The sequence below is a fragment of the Dryobates pubescens genome, chromosome 9, assembly GCF_014839835.1.
Source record: "Dryobates pubescens isolate bDryPub1 chromosome 9, bDryPub1.pri, whole genome shotgun sequence".
Classification (NCBI taxonomy): domain Eukaryota; kingdom Metazoa; phylum Chordata; class Aves; order Piciformes; family Picidae; genus Dryobates; species Dryobates pubescens.
Window position 1 is genome coordinate 3,877,077 of NC_071620.1, and position 13,804 is coordinate 3,890,880.

A 13,804-nucleotide genomic window follows, 5' to 3' on the forward strand; every position below is an offset into this window, starting at 1 on the left:
GACTCTGGATCTTCAACAAATACTGCAAAATAATCTCATCACAAAATAGCTAGTGGTCCAGGAAATATTTACATTGATGTGTACAGATAAATGGAAACAGCAAGTCAAATGAAGAGCAGATGGTCATTCATTATCCTCCATCCCTTTTATATCTAATGTGGAAAGAATACAAGAACGCTCAGCATATTCTGCATTGGAAAATGAATACTAGAAAACTCCATGTGTTTCCCAACTAATTTAAAATATTCACCCAGCAACAGTGTATGTAAGGTAACAGCTGTCAACCTCACTCTTCCAGTAAAAAAGAAATCACTTGTATTTACTCATATTTCATATACACATATTAATGTGTATGTTCTCCCTTCTTCTCTCAACCTCCTTCCTACAGTATTTGAATTTACCTGTCTATTTTTGTTGTCTCATATGAAACCATGCATTTTTAAAGTGAAGCAGTTTAACTTCTGAATTAATAACATTTGCTTTACAACTGGGGATGCTCCAGACAAGTCATCATCTGCAACATTTGTGCCCTGAGAGGGCAGTCTACTAGTCAAGCTGGCTGAATGAGCTGCTAATCGAGCCACAGATCCCCATCTCTGGCCAGAGCTAGAAAACTCTATTTTTGTGGAGAAGGAACAGGATTGAAGAGCATTTCAAATTTCTGACAACTGCAGAGAACCACAAAAATTATCTAAACTGGTAAGAGGGAATAGGACAAAGAACTGTGCTCAAGGTCCAAACCAGAAGGAAGCAGATTTGTAGTGCTCTTTAAATTGTCTCCCTAAAGAGATCTTGGCGAGCTGTTTCACACCTTGCGTAGCTGCTCCTGAGATACAAAGGAAAAAAAACCACTTTTACAGGTTAGGAAAACAGAACTGCTCTTCTTAAAATTATTTAGGTATCATGCTAGTAACACAGATGATATCCACACACAGAAAAAGTATAGAGAATTGTTCAGGAAGGAGACCGCAAAAGAAGGGTGGGTGGCAATGGATGGAATTTAAAGATAGAAGTCCTGAGTCTTAAAATGGGACTTGTGCTTGGAGCAAGAGAGACACTATATGAAGCCAGCCTCTCAGAGAAAGTTGCAGGAAAGGAGAAATGCTGCAAGAAGCACCACAAAGGAGGACATGAGGAAGAAAAGCATGCACAGAGAAGCAGTATAGGTATCTGCCTCTTCTGTTTCTGAAAAGAACTGGATAGACAATACATCCCATACTTTATACACCATTTCTGGTTTTTTCAACACTGCAGCCTGTTTCTTCCAGCACTACCTTCTTCACCCCAAACAAAACTAGTCCTCTGCTTTCTCTTCTATATGGGCTGCTCTCAAGTCTCTTTGTTTCTATTTCCTACCTCATAAGAAATTTTACATGCCCTGACATTCTTTTTCCTCTTCAATACCATTACTAAGAGCCTGAAGCTACAGGTTTGCTAGCCAGCAATCTAGTCTAGAACATAACCACGGAGGAAAAAAACAGTAAAATGTTTACAAAACCCCACAACAACCAAATAAAAAGCCAAACACCATTTTATAACTGTTCTGAAAGTTTCCTTCTTATTGACCATCTCTACTCAAATCCATGACGGGCTTCAGGGTTTCTGCAGTGTTCATGAACTCGCAATTAAGCCTATTGCAGAATTGCCACTGAAATGCATTTTTATGCTAACAAGAGGCCCAGCAACACTGACACTTCACATGGTTATTTTCCTATGTATAGCTGTATTCTAATGCATTGCTTCATGAAAGAATGCATACAGCAACCTTAAACTCTCCCCATCTCTTCAAACACATAGCTCTCCAACACAGGATTAGTATCATCAGGTGCTCATACTTTTGTCTTTGCAGTATACTACTTTCATCACTGGCTTTCTATCCCTCCCTGGTTGTCGATTCTATGCAGTAGCAGACCTCTTATCCTCTCTATCTGTACTGCATTGAAACATGGTACTGTTTTCCATAAATTACTGATGCAACTCACAAGCAGAATTTACCTAGCATATGCCAAAACAAAATGCTTTTCATTGTCCTACCCTTCTACTATGTATTGTTGAAATGACTTTTATCTGCTGTAGACTTATTGGGGATGTTTGGTAGGGACACCAAGGGCCTAAAATTCCCTCTTCTCCCTCAAGAAGCTAACACTGTGGATTTCAGTAGCACAGCTGCAGTCACATGTGCATACCCCATCGCATTCCTCTTTCTCTGAGGCTGTGCATGTCCCTGATTCAGTACGTGACTCTACTATGAATGCTTGTCACACACCTTCAGTATACACAGCAATGCATCAAGGTACACAGTGCACAGACAACATAATTAAAGGGTACCGCCAGAAGGCAACATATTGAGTGCTAGCTACAGTTACTTGATTAGAGCTGCAAGGTAATGAAAAAGCACTTGAACATGAGCTGCAGAATCAAAACGGAGCTTGATCAGTTTTTGAGGGGGACTACAGGTGCTGGTGCCCACAGGAGTTCATAAACACGAGAGGCCTTTTCAGTGCTGCAAATATGCTTTTAATAATTTTCCAGCAAGTACTCTAATTTTCTGTTGTTGAAAGGCAATTTCTGCATAAAGGAAGCATATTATGAATTTAATTAGTCAGAAAAGCTTTAAAGAAATAATAAAAAAAAAAAATTCCTGCGGCTCATCTGATGTACTACACCTATTTGAGTGTGTGTGGGGGGAGGAATTCCTCACTTAGGAGACTCCAGAGAAAAACCTGAATCCAAATGCACGTATTAGTGCATTTCTCTAGAGTTAATATTCCTGGAATGTCATTAGGAAATCATGTTTCACGGAAAAGAAAGAAAAAGTAAATTGTACTTCTCTCACAATATTTTTTATTTTATAAAGTCAAACACACTAACCAATAATTGTAAGGTAAAGATGACAGCTCAATAGTTAATTTAACAGTTATGCTTAATGTAAGCATATAAGCCAGACAGCAAATTTTGTTGTTTGTGTTACTCCTGTTGGAGTAACCAAAGGATACAGGGTATAAAAGAGTAGAGATGGGGAAAAGAGTATTGAATAACAGTTCCTATCCCTATCCTGAAGTGTTTCCATAGCAGCCGAAACAATTATTAGAATAGATACACCAAAAGGAAGGCAAAGAAATAAAACAAAAGCTATCCATCTGAAATCAGTTCACAGATTTGAAGAGTCATATTTGACTTGTTCATTAACTTCATAATTAAATACCACCTACTTTCTAATACATCACATAGGACTTTGTAATGATATTCATAGCTGCACAGACATTTACCAGCACACGGTGATTTCCAGAAAGGAGTATTTATGACACGCAACATGTTAACTGCTATGACTTCATGACACAGAAAATGTGAGGTATTCTGTAACTGCTTCTCAGGATGAAGATTTTCACAGCAGAGTAAATTTACCATTAGTTCTTTCTTTTTTATCCTACTTAGATCACACAAACCCACAAACACCTTGCAAGGGTTTATTCCACTCCTGCCCTCTTCCAACTTGTCACAGAATACTGTTTCCAGTGACATCAAGGGACATCAATTCCTAATGCTTTGGACAGTCTCAGCAAATAGTCATCTTTCATATACTCCCTTTAAGCTCTTACAAGATGCATGTAACTAAAAATTGGAGAATCTGTTTTTAGAAATTCCAGGAATCATGTCTTAAAGTCCACAAAAATTTGGCTTTTTGGCCTCATCTGAGAGCCATCTATAGGCCGTTCCATTTACATATTAACTAGCAGGCATCATCATCGCTGTGTAAATGTCAATGTTCTTTCCCTGCATTCATTGAGTAAGAACTCAGCCTCATCCATAATCAGTTTTTCTTCTATTAAAGTTATGAGTCCTTCAGAAAAAGGGGCAATACAGTTTTGATGGCAGTGAGCAAGTGGCCTTCTATCTGCCTACAGCTAAGTTACAAAATCAAGTAATAGTGTCCGCTGCAAGTGGAGATGAAACACAGAAGGTACTAGACAGGTTCTCACTAGTAAAAAGGAGTACACTGCTATCTATGTGAGAGGGAGGAAAGGAAAATTTCTAATACAAGTATTTTTCTCCTTGCATCAGTTCTTATAACAAGATTTGCAATTTGCAGACGTGGTGTCAGGTCAAGAGGCAGTAATGACACCATTTACGCTCCCCTTCCCATGGGAAATCACCCCACAGCAACTGCCACTCACTCCTATACAACCAACCTTAATAGCATCTCACATTCAATACAGGGCCCTGAGGAGCTCATGGGTTTAAAAAGCCATCCATTTCTATTTAGAAAGAATATTTTCAAAGTACATGATCTTGCCTTAAGAGTGAACAAAAAAAGACAGCATCATTAAGCAGGCCTTGAAATTTCATGTGAGAAGCTGCATATAGAAACCATTATCCAGGGGTATCTCCAGCACACAAAATAATTTTACGTAAACATTTGTATGGGAACAGACGGGTAGGAAACAAGTTCAGGAAAGCCAGAGAATATCTTGGAGTGAAAGAGTACACAGCACAGTCAGAGGGTAGGCCAGCAGATGGGGTAGTCTGAGGGTAGAGGACACGCAGGAAAAAAAATGTATGAAGTACAAATGCCCCATAAGGAAGTAGGCATGGAAATACAGATGAAGAAGAAAGGCGACTGGCCACAATACTGCTGTGCAGCCTAGAGAAGAACAAAACAAGGAAGAGCCTGGAGAACAAGGGTAAATCTTTACCTCTGTTAACATGAGGAGTAGATCAGAGCTTACCAGATGTGTGGAATAATAGCATTAACTTCAAAGACAGTTTATCAACCTACTGATGTAGGATTTACTTTTTCAATACCACCATCAGCGCCCTCATGTGAGAAAATACTGTGGCAGAACCTGAAACATCTGACTGGAACAAAATGTTGTGGGGTTAGCTTTATTTGAGTCTTCATTAAAACCCAAAGCAAACCGAACAAACAACAAAACAGTAAGTCAGCAAGGAACTCTGAAACTATTTTTTATTTTTACATGTATAGCAAAAATTCTCCCAGTAAGGTCTTTTCTGTCATTCCTCCACACAAATAGTCCCTGTACTCTTTAAAAATCTAATAAACCTTTTGAAGTGAAGCCGTAGATAGAAGTTGTAGTTGCAAGAGTATTTTCACCTTGTATCAACAAGTTTCTTTTCCTACTGGGAAGATAACTGGGATGTAAAGTTAGCAGGTAGTAGAAGAGCACATTTTACAGATGCCAGCATGTCCTGAAATACATGCGTGTAAACACAGCCAGCACCACAGTTAAGTCCTCTGCAATTATCTACATATTTCACGGGTAAGATGCTGACTGGTGATGAAGCCCACGCTCCCTCCCTTTCCATAAAATTTGAGCTGAAATGGAGAGTAACCACCACAAACTATTTATTTTCTTAATGGAAAAGATTCTTACTTTCTTCATCTTAACCAGCCCTGTACCACAGCTTCTGAGGATTAAAGCATGTTCTGTTTAATGGCCTAATCCCACAAAATCTAGAGCTGCAGAGCTCAGAGAAACTTTACTGATCTACGTCTATAAATGGTGCAACGCCTCTTTCAGTTTTTCTAACACAGTGTGGGTGTCACTTTTCATGAAAGAAAGAAAAGGCATGAGGAACAGCTACTCAATTCAACAGAATAGTTTTTAATCCTCAAGACGCTGACAGCTATTACATGATCAAGACTCCTCCACCAGTCTAAGCATTTCACTGAAAAAACCCTCCAATTTCTCACCCTGCCTTTGGACAAATGAGCTGCAACTACCACATGAGCAGCTCTCATTCTGAAAACACTGGCAGTCTAAGGCTTTGTTTGGATGTTTGTGCTTCCCATCCTCTGCTGGACCAAGCAGCTACTTTCATACACCTTCACTACTGAACGACTAAGAAGAGTACCTCAAACGGTCACAACTTCATTTTCTGATGCTTCAAAACCACAGACTGCCTTAAACAGGCTCTATAGCATAAGCAGAACTCTGATAAATCAGAGGGAATATAACCTTAAGCAAAATATTTACTGAGCTTATCTTCATGTACCTCTATAAGAAAAATCACCAACATGTTGATAACATTCATCAAGTCTTCTTCAAAAATGATTTGTGGTGAGATGTTAGGAGGACTGCAGAAAGTTGTGAAGATGTGAGGAGAGGAAATAAATTAGCATTTCCAGTATCTGGGAATGTGTGATCGAGTCAGCATGGCAAGGGAGGCCTGGTAATTCTGCAGAAAGTATCTCTAGATGGCTCCATCCACATGCTTCTGTATTCACTTGCAAGAGTGAAACTGTAGCCCTTCAGCTTCTTTTAAGCAGAAACCATAGGGCTGCCAAATTCCACGTTTTAGTGAAATGATACCGATGCATACGGGTACAAAAGGCACACAAAACTCAAAACGTACTCTGAAAAGAACACTCCTGTTCTACACAAGTGGCGATTATAAGAGTGTGTAATTTTTAAGGTTATTACATTCATTAGTAGCAAGTTCCCCTACATGTTTTTGAGGGCCAAGCTTAATGGCTGGTGATTAATTGGTTTGATATTTAAATACGATTAAATGTTTTTCAAATGTGATAACCTTTCATACCATTGCAAGGGATATTTGGTTTTCAAGAGAGAATGAAAAGGTCAGCAACAATGGACGGGTGTCAAGTATTTAGCAGCTGTGAAGACTGACTGTCTGACAAACCCGAGACTCTCTAAATTAACAATATACACTGTGAAGCTTCCTTTAAGGAATAAAGAAAAAAGGAACACACAGCGGGCTCTGGGGATGGCAAAACACCTACAAACTTCACCAAGCAAACACAAAGCCCCGCAGGCCGGCACCGTCCCTTCCTCATTCCTCGGGCACAGCGGCAGGAGGAGCAAAAGTTCAACGCGCACCGTCCACGCACCCGCCCGCGTAGCGGCCTCGGTCCCCCGCCGCCGCCGGAGGCACCGGCAGCCCAACCGCCCGGCACTGCCAGCGACCGGCGGACCTGAGGGAGCCGGCCGGCAGCACCAGCATACATCCGAGGCCCCGGGGGTTACCCGACACCGCGTCCCCCCACGTAGGTGTCCCTCCCCGCACGGGACGGGCGCTTGCCCAGGACGAGGGTAGCCCCTCGAACGCTCCAGGGCGCAGCGCAACACCAGCTGAGGGGAGGCGAGGACGTTATAAAACCAGGAATAAAGAGGCGGTGCTCCCGCAGCCCTCCGCCGCGCTGGGGACACAGCGCGGCCTCGCCCCGCTTCCCCGCCGGCGCCACAGGTGCTGTAAGGCCGCCCCTGCCGGCTACAAACCGGAGGGTGCCAAGACCAAAAGGCACCGCTCCCCGCAGAGGCTTCAGTATCCCACCACACATCGTGCCCGTGGTGGCCCTGAAGGCCAGCAGTGCTGGGCGGCGACCCATCCGGGGAAGAACATAGGTAGCGCACCGCAGGAACGACCCTTCCCGGCAGAGCTGCCGCTGAAGTACTACGAAGGGGCTGTTTATCAGCAGCGGCGGGGAGGCGAGCAAGTGCCAAGCTCAATGCTCGCTGGAGGAAAGAGGCACGTAGTCAGCTTCAGCCAGCACGAAGAAGGCGGGCAGCGGGGAGCTAGCAGAGAGGCGGACATGGCGGGGAGGCACGACACGCACCTGGCAGCAGGTGCATGCGGGCAGGGACGGCGACGAAAACGCCCGCGGAGGGAAGGAAAAAACTAGAGAAGCTTGCCCGGAGAACGGCGCATACTGGGCAGCCGCGGGGGGACGACACACACTCATTAGTGCCTGTCACCAGGAAGGGGGGAGACGATGCGGAGGAGGGGAGAGGGCAAATGCAAGCGCAGGCAAGGGAGGCAAACACAGGTTACTCACTGGTAGCTCCACGTTGACTTCGGTCCCGTCCAGCAGAAGGACGCGGCACTGCAGCACCGGTTTACTGCCGCCGGCCGCCGGGATGTGGACGGGGGCTCCGGCACTGTGCACGACCCCTCCAGGGTGCGGCGAGGAAGGGAAGCCTCCTGAGCTGCTGACGGCGGCGGCGGCTCCTCCTAGCAGCCCCCCGTCCCGCTCGTCCCCCTCACCGCCGAGCCCACCCCGCCCGGCTCCGCGTCCTGCTCCTCGCCCGTAGCGCTGCATCGACCGCCGGCTAAAGGTCCTGCGCAGGAACCGCAGCATCCTGGGGGCGCCCTGCCCGGCCGCTCACACCCCCAAACCCACAGCTCCGCGCCCGGCCCCACGCCGCCTCCCGAGCAACGCAGCAGCGCCGCCCGCCGGGAGTCAGCCCGCGCCGGGCGCCGGTCGGCCCGCCCCTGCCGCCCGCTCCGCCCTCTGCAGCGCCGCCTGCCACCGGCGGGGCTGGGCGGGCCGCACCGCGGCCCCTCCTGTCACCGCTGAGGTGGGGAAACCCGAGCGGCGGGCAGGGGGAGCTATTGAGGTGGGCGGCAGGAGGCCACCTGTGGCAGCGATGGCGGGGTTGGCGTTCGGGCAGTCGTCCTTAGCCTGCCGCTTCCTGCTCCCCAGACCCTCTGGCCGCTTGCGACCTCGCAGCACAGCGGTCGGAAGCGCCGCACCGCCCCTCCAGCAATGTCCGCGAGCGCTGGGACTGTCGTGCCGGCGGCTGGGGCGGTGGCTGCCCCTCAAGCAGCGGCGGGGCGCGGGGAGCAGGGCCTATCCGGGCCGCGCTTGTCTCCGGGCGCCTCGTTCCGATCCAGGGGCGGCCCGCCGGGGACGCGCTGTCCGGCCGCGCACACGGGGGCCAGGGGTGGGCCGTCCTTGTCGGTCTGCCGCTGTCTGCCCGTCTGCCGCTTGCGCCCCTTCGGAGTGGGGGGGAGCGGATGGGGGAAGCGAATAGCGAAATGAGAATCGACGAGGTGCAGAACTAAGTAGCCCAGGCGCACGGAGAAGGACGCCTCTCGCCTTTGGTGGGAAAGGCCGGCGCGGCGGGTCCCGCGGAAAGGAGGAGGGCACCGCACCGCCTTTCCCGCCGCGAGTGCTGCTGCTTACGTCCCTTCTGCATAGAGATGTCTGCCCAGCGGTTGAAAATGCTCCCGCGTTTGCCTTTGCAATTAGCATGGTCTGGGGGTTTAAAGAGGATTCGAGAGCGCGATCTCGTGGAAAAGCAGACCCTCCAGACGTTTCTAGGCTTTTATTCCCTTTGGTTTCTGCAGCCGTGAGGAAGGAGCGTGGTTTTATTTCAGTGTCACAGCAAATCCATAGGTAGGAACGCTCTTTCACACAGTTGCTCTCCCAGTAAATGAAATATTAATGTGTTTTGGCTTGAGTGGGACTGCTTTGGCTGAATTGCCATGTATAAAATGCTGGACATGAATCATGCCTCGCAGAAACAATCCGTGGGACTGATGCTGTGACTCCATAGTGAGGTGTGATCTAAGGGACTTCTTAAACAATTTGCTACTTGTAAAGGTGGTGGGGTTTGGTTTGGTTGTGTTTTTTACTGGTGTGCATTTATGGCCCTTAACCTTGCTGCCAGGCGGGTTTGCACAAGCATTGTCCTATTAAGTATTCAAAAAGCTTGCCAAAGTGTCTCAGCTTGTCGTTTTTTTATTGACACTCGATAGAATTAGGTAACTGCCTGCATCCTTTTCTGTGTTTCTTCATTGCACTACATCAGGTCTCGAAGTGCCTCATCAGCTAAGACTGTCAGGCAGTTGCCTGATCTTTAGCAGGGATGCATCTGCAGTCCTTCTGTACTGTCTAGCTGTATAACATTTTAGAGAAACAGAGTGGAAAGGCGCTAGTCTTTGCCTGCTAATGTTCACAATGAAAAGTAGACCCTTACTATAGATTGGGGGGGGGGGAAGGGAAAGGGGGGTGGAGTTTGAGGGTTTTTGGTTTTTCATTAGGAGGAGACTTTTGCCATTTTTAATTTTTTTCAGATCCTGAATAGTGTGCCATACCTCGGGGTTATTTTATTGCTTTGAATACTGTGGCGTTACCACAGTCCTATAAAGCTCCTTTGCCTAACATAAGCAGCAGAAAGAGTTGGAAATACTGTTGTCTCTTGTGGGAGCTACAGCAATTGTGTTGCAAGGGCATGTGGGGTGAAAGGGAAGTCTGGCATTACTCAGGACCAGCCTGTCAGAAAACTTTGCAGTGTTACAAACTTTACTCAGCTGTAATACTTCAACCTTTTTAAACCTAGGCCTGCTTGGCTTGCATTAGCAGTGCACACGATTACAGGCCAGTGACCGTACAGCAGAGACGGTGCTTTGTTTACAGAACCACCGTAAAGATACCAAGGTCCCATTAAATCTCACATGAAGCAATATTAGATAATGCTTGTGTTAAAGGATCTTCTGTAAGGAGCTGGTGGTGAGGGGAAACAAAGCTGCTGCTTTAGTACACAGTCTCTCTTGAAGTAAATAAATTTCACCATTATTTTGCCTGTTACCAGAGGAGATACCTTTAGCCTTGGAATAAGAGCCTTGAGCAACTGTGGGTACTGAGGGTGCCATGACACATTTATTGCAAGATGAGGGGTATTACACTACGTTTGGATTTGTAGTATTAAATTCCACTCATCTGTATCCTCTCTTCATTTTGAGGTGGGCAAGCCCTGAAGCGATTCAGTTTTCTGGTACAGCCCTTCCTACAGCCCTTCTTCAAGCTACTACTTGCTTTCTTTCCAATGAGAGGCACAAACAGGAACTGCTGCGGTCCTCATCTGTGCTGTAGTTAAGGGCATTACTTTCAAATCTTTATCAAAATAGCCCTTCACTGTAACATCTACTTCTAATGGAGTACTCCAGTCTCCCCTGGGAGATAGAATTTGATCGCTACTACAGGGAAGGTGGTGACCTAAATGGATTGTTTGTACTAACCCGTATCACAGTTGCAGTCCCTGCAAGCTGGCAGCTTTGCCAATGTTTTTTCCATAATGCTAAGCACTTGTGTTAGTGGGAGAGTTATTTACCAAAATCCTTGAACAGGAGAGCTGTTACTTATCAGAGGCACTAATGCTGCTCATGACTAAATGAAAGTGCGATAAGCACTTTATTCTTGCCCTTTCATTCAGAGTTTTGGTTTTGTTCAAATCCTGTCTGATGGCTTGTTGAAAGCTTCATAATGAAGGCAGCCACCTGTGGTGGGTTGAAATTGCCCCTCCCAACATTAACTTTGCCAGACCAGCTCAGTACTAAAAGTACCACACCACCTAATAGGGATGGGGAGTGAAATGCTGACGGTCCTGTGAGGAGACTTCTGCAGTGGGTATGTATGCACTTGCCCGGACATCAGACACCTTACTTTATTTTCTGTCACTGCAGTCACATTTGTGGATTTTTTTCCTGGCCTACCAGGCTTTCACTATCTGCAAAGGCGTGATCTAACTTTAATTTGCATGCAGCTGGAGTTTCTGCAGTTTTGAAGAAATGTTATCTTTACTGAGTAACTTCAAGAGGCTTGTATTTTGCAAGCTTCTGCCAGGGCATGTTTTTTCAGTCGTTACTGAGGGAAAGGAAACTCATGTAAAGGGATTCAAAGAACAAGTATTGACATGAAGCCAAATATCTGTGTAAATAGACCTATGAGGAAAAAAGAGGAGTTATGACATATGTTCACTCAGGGCTTCAGATACGAATTTTTTTTGGTCTTGTTTCCTAAACTTTAAGTTGTTTTGTAAAAAAACATAAAAAATCAATCAAGAAAATACTTTTAATTGTGAACATTCATTGGATTGCAACATCCATGCAGCAGTCAGCAGTTCTGTGTGCTTTCCCAAAAGTATGTCAGTTACAGGAGCAGGCCTAGCATCACTGTCTTTCAGGATTCCTTTGCACACAGATAAAATCAAGAATAAAATGCAAAGGTAATTCTGAATTGTGCAGCTGAGGATAATTTGCATTTCTATGCAGTCTTTCAGCTAGAGAGATCCCAAAGCACCTTCGTTTAAAAAGAAAAAAAGAGATGCAGAACCATTTCACCAGCACTGAAATGCTGCAGCAGAGGAAAATACAAAGAATCTCTTCCATGGGAGTGTAATGCAAACAGGAATTTGGGTGGGCAGAAAGTTAGCCTGAAAATTGTATTGCCATAATGGATAGTGGATGTACTCCTGCAAAAGATACCATGTGATTGTAGATAGTTGTGTCTTTGACAGGTTCTACACATGGGCCACAACAACCCCATGCAGTGCTACAGGCTGGGGTTAGAGTGGCTGGAGAGCGGCCAGGCAGAAAGGGACCTGGGGCTACTGATTGACAGCAGCTGAACATGAGCCAGCAGTGTGCCCAGGTGGCCAAGAAGGCCAATGGCATCCTGATCTGTATCAGGAACAGTGTGCCCAGCAGGAGCAGGGAAGTCATTGTGCCCCTGTACTCGGCACTGATTAGGCCACACCTTGAGTCCTGTGTCCAGTTCTGGGCCCCTCAGTTCAGGAAAGATGTTGAGTTGCTGGAACATGTCCAGAGAAGGCCAACAAAGCTGGGGAGGGGTTTGGAGCAGAGCCCTGTGAGGAGAGGCTGAGGGAGCTGGGGTTGTTTAGCCCAGAGAAGAGGAGGCTCAGGGCAGACCTTATTGCTGTCTACATCTACCTGAAGGGAGGCTGTAGCTAGGTGGGGGTTGGTCTCTTCTCCCAGGCAACCAGCACCAGAACAAGAGGACACAGTCTCAAGCTGTGCCAGGGGAGGTTTGGGCTAAATGTCAGGAAGAAGTTCTTCATGGATAGAGAGATTGGCCATTGGAGTGTGCTGCCCAGGGAGGTGGTGGAGTCACCATCCCTGGAGGTGTTTAGGAAGAGACTGGATGGGGCACTTGGTGCCATGGTTTAGTTGATTAGATGGTGTTGGATGATAGGTTGGACTCGATGATCTCAAAGGTCTTTTCCAACCTGGTTAATTCTGTTTCTATTTCTATATTTGCTTTATAATACATCAACTATCTCTTGCAAGTGTTACAAAAGAACTGCATTAAGGAAGAAATGTATTGCTTCTGCATGTGGAATAATACCACTGTTAATGTTAGACATGAATTTTGGCAGTTGTTGCTGTTCATGTGACTCCTTATATTCTTGAAACAAGAATTTCTTTTTTTTTTCTTCTTCCTGTCAGAATAAACAAAAAGGCAACTCATTCCAGAACAAGTGCCTCCACTCAAAGAGCTGTTCTACTATATCCACAGGGGCTAGTTTGTAAAGATGCAAGAGCAAAACACTTCCCATTGGAAAATAATTAGGGGGGGAAAAATGGAAATTTTTTTCCACAGAAAGAAAATGTTTCATGCCGAGTAAACACCTTGCAGTGCTTCCTGTCCATTTAATAGCAGAATCACAGAATCAATGAGGTTGGAAAAGACCTCAAGGATCACCAAGTCCAGCCTGTCACCCAGGACCTCATGACTACTAAGCCATGGCACCAATCCTTTTTTGAACACCTCCAGTGATGGTGACTCCACCACCTCCCTGGGCAGCACATTCCAATGGCCAATCTCTCTTTCTGTGAAGAACTTTCTCCTCACCTTGAGCCTAAACTTCCCCTGGCATAGTTTGAGCAGGTTCAATATGACTTAGATGTTCTTTCTTTCAGTGAGCATTTCTTCAGGTTTGTACTGACCTCAATGCACAGAAATTACTTAATTTTCTAGCCTATGATTAGCTTTATAGCATTAATGGAAAAGTTTTCAGCCCTATGTTGAATTGTGGAGATAGCAGATGTTCAGCTGAAAAATCAAGGCATCTTTGCCAAGGTGAACTCTTGATTTTAATCTTAGGAGAGCCTGGAGGACTGCTCAGAATATTCCCTGTAAACAGATACCACATGCTGAAGCACTAATGTTTCTTGGAAATATCTTGTAATAATAATGTGTGTTTTAATTAGATCTCTGCTGAAGAGAGACATGCACAGC

The 13,804-nt window shown here is 45.7% G+C and overlaps 1 protein-coding gene across 2 annotated transcripts in view; it reads right to left on the minus strand.

Annotated features, from left to right (window-relative positions):
* EPB41L4B (erythrocyte membrane protein band 4.1 like 4B) overlaps nt 1-8,200 on the minus strand; it is a 200,057-nt gene extending 191,857 nt beyond the window's left edge. For both annotated transcript variants that reach the window (XM_054164396.1, XM_054164395.1), the window contains exon 1: nt 7,817-8,200. In XM_054164396.1, the coding sequence (XP_054020371.1) occupies nt 7,817-8,119 (303 nt within the window). In that variant the 5' untranslated portion in view covers nt 8,120-8,200. The remainder of the gene's footprint in view (nt 1-7,816) is intronic.
* Nucleotides 8,201-13,804: the final 5,604 nt, after the last annotated feature.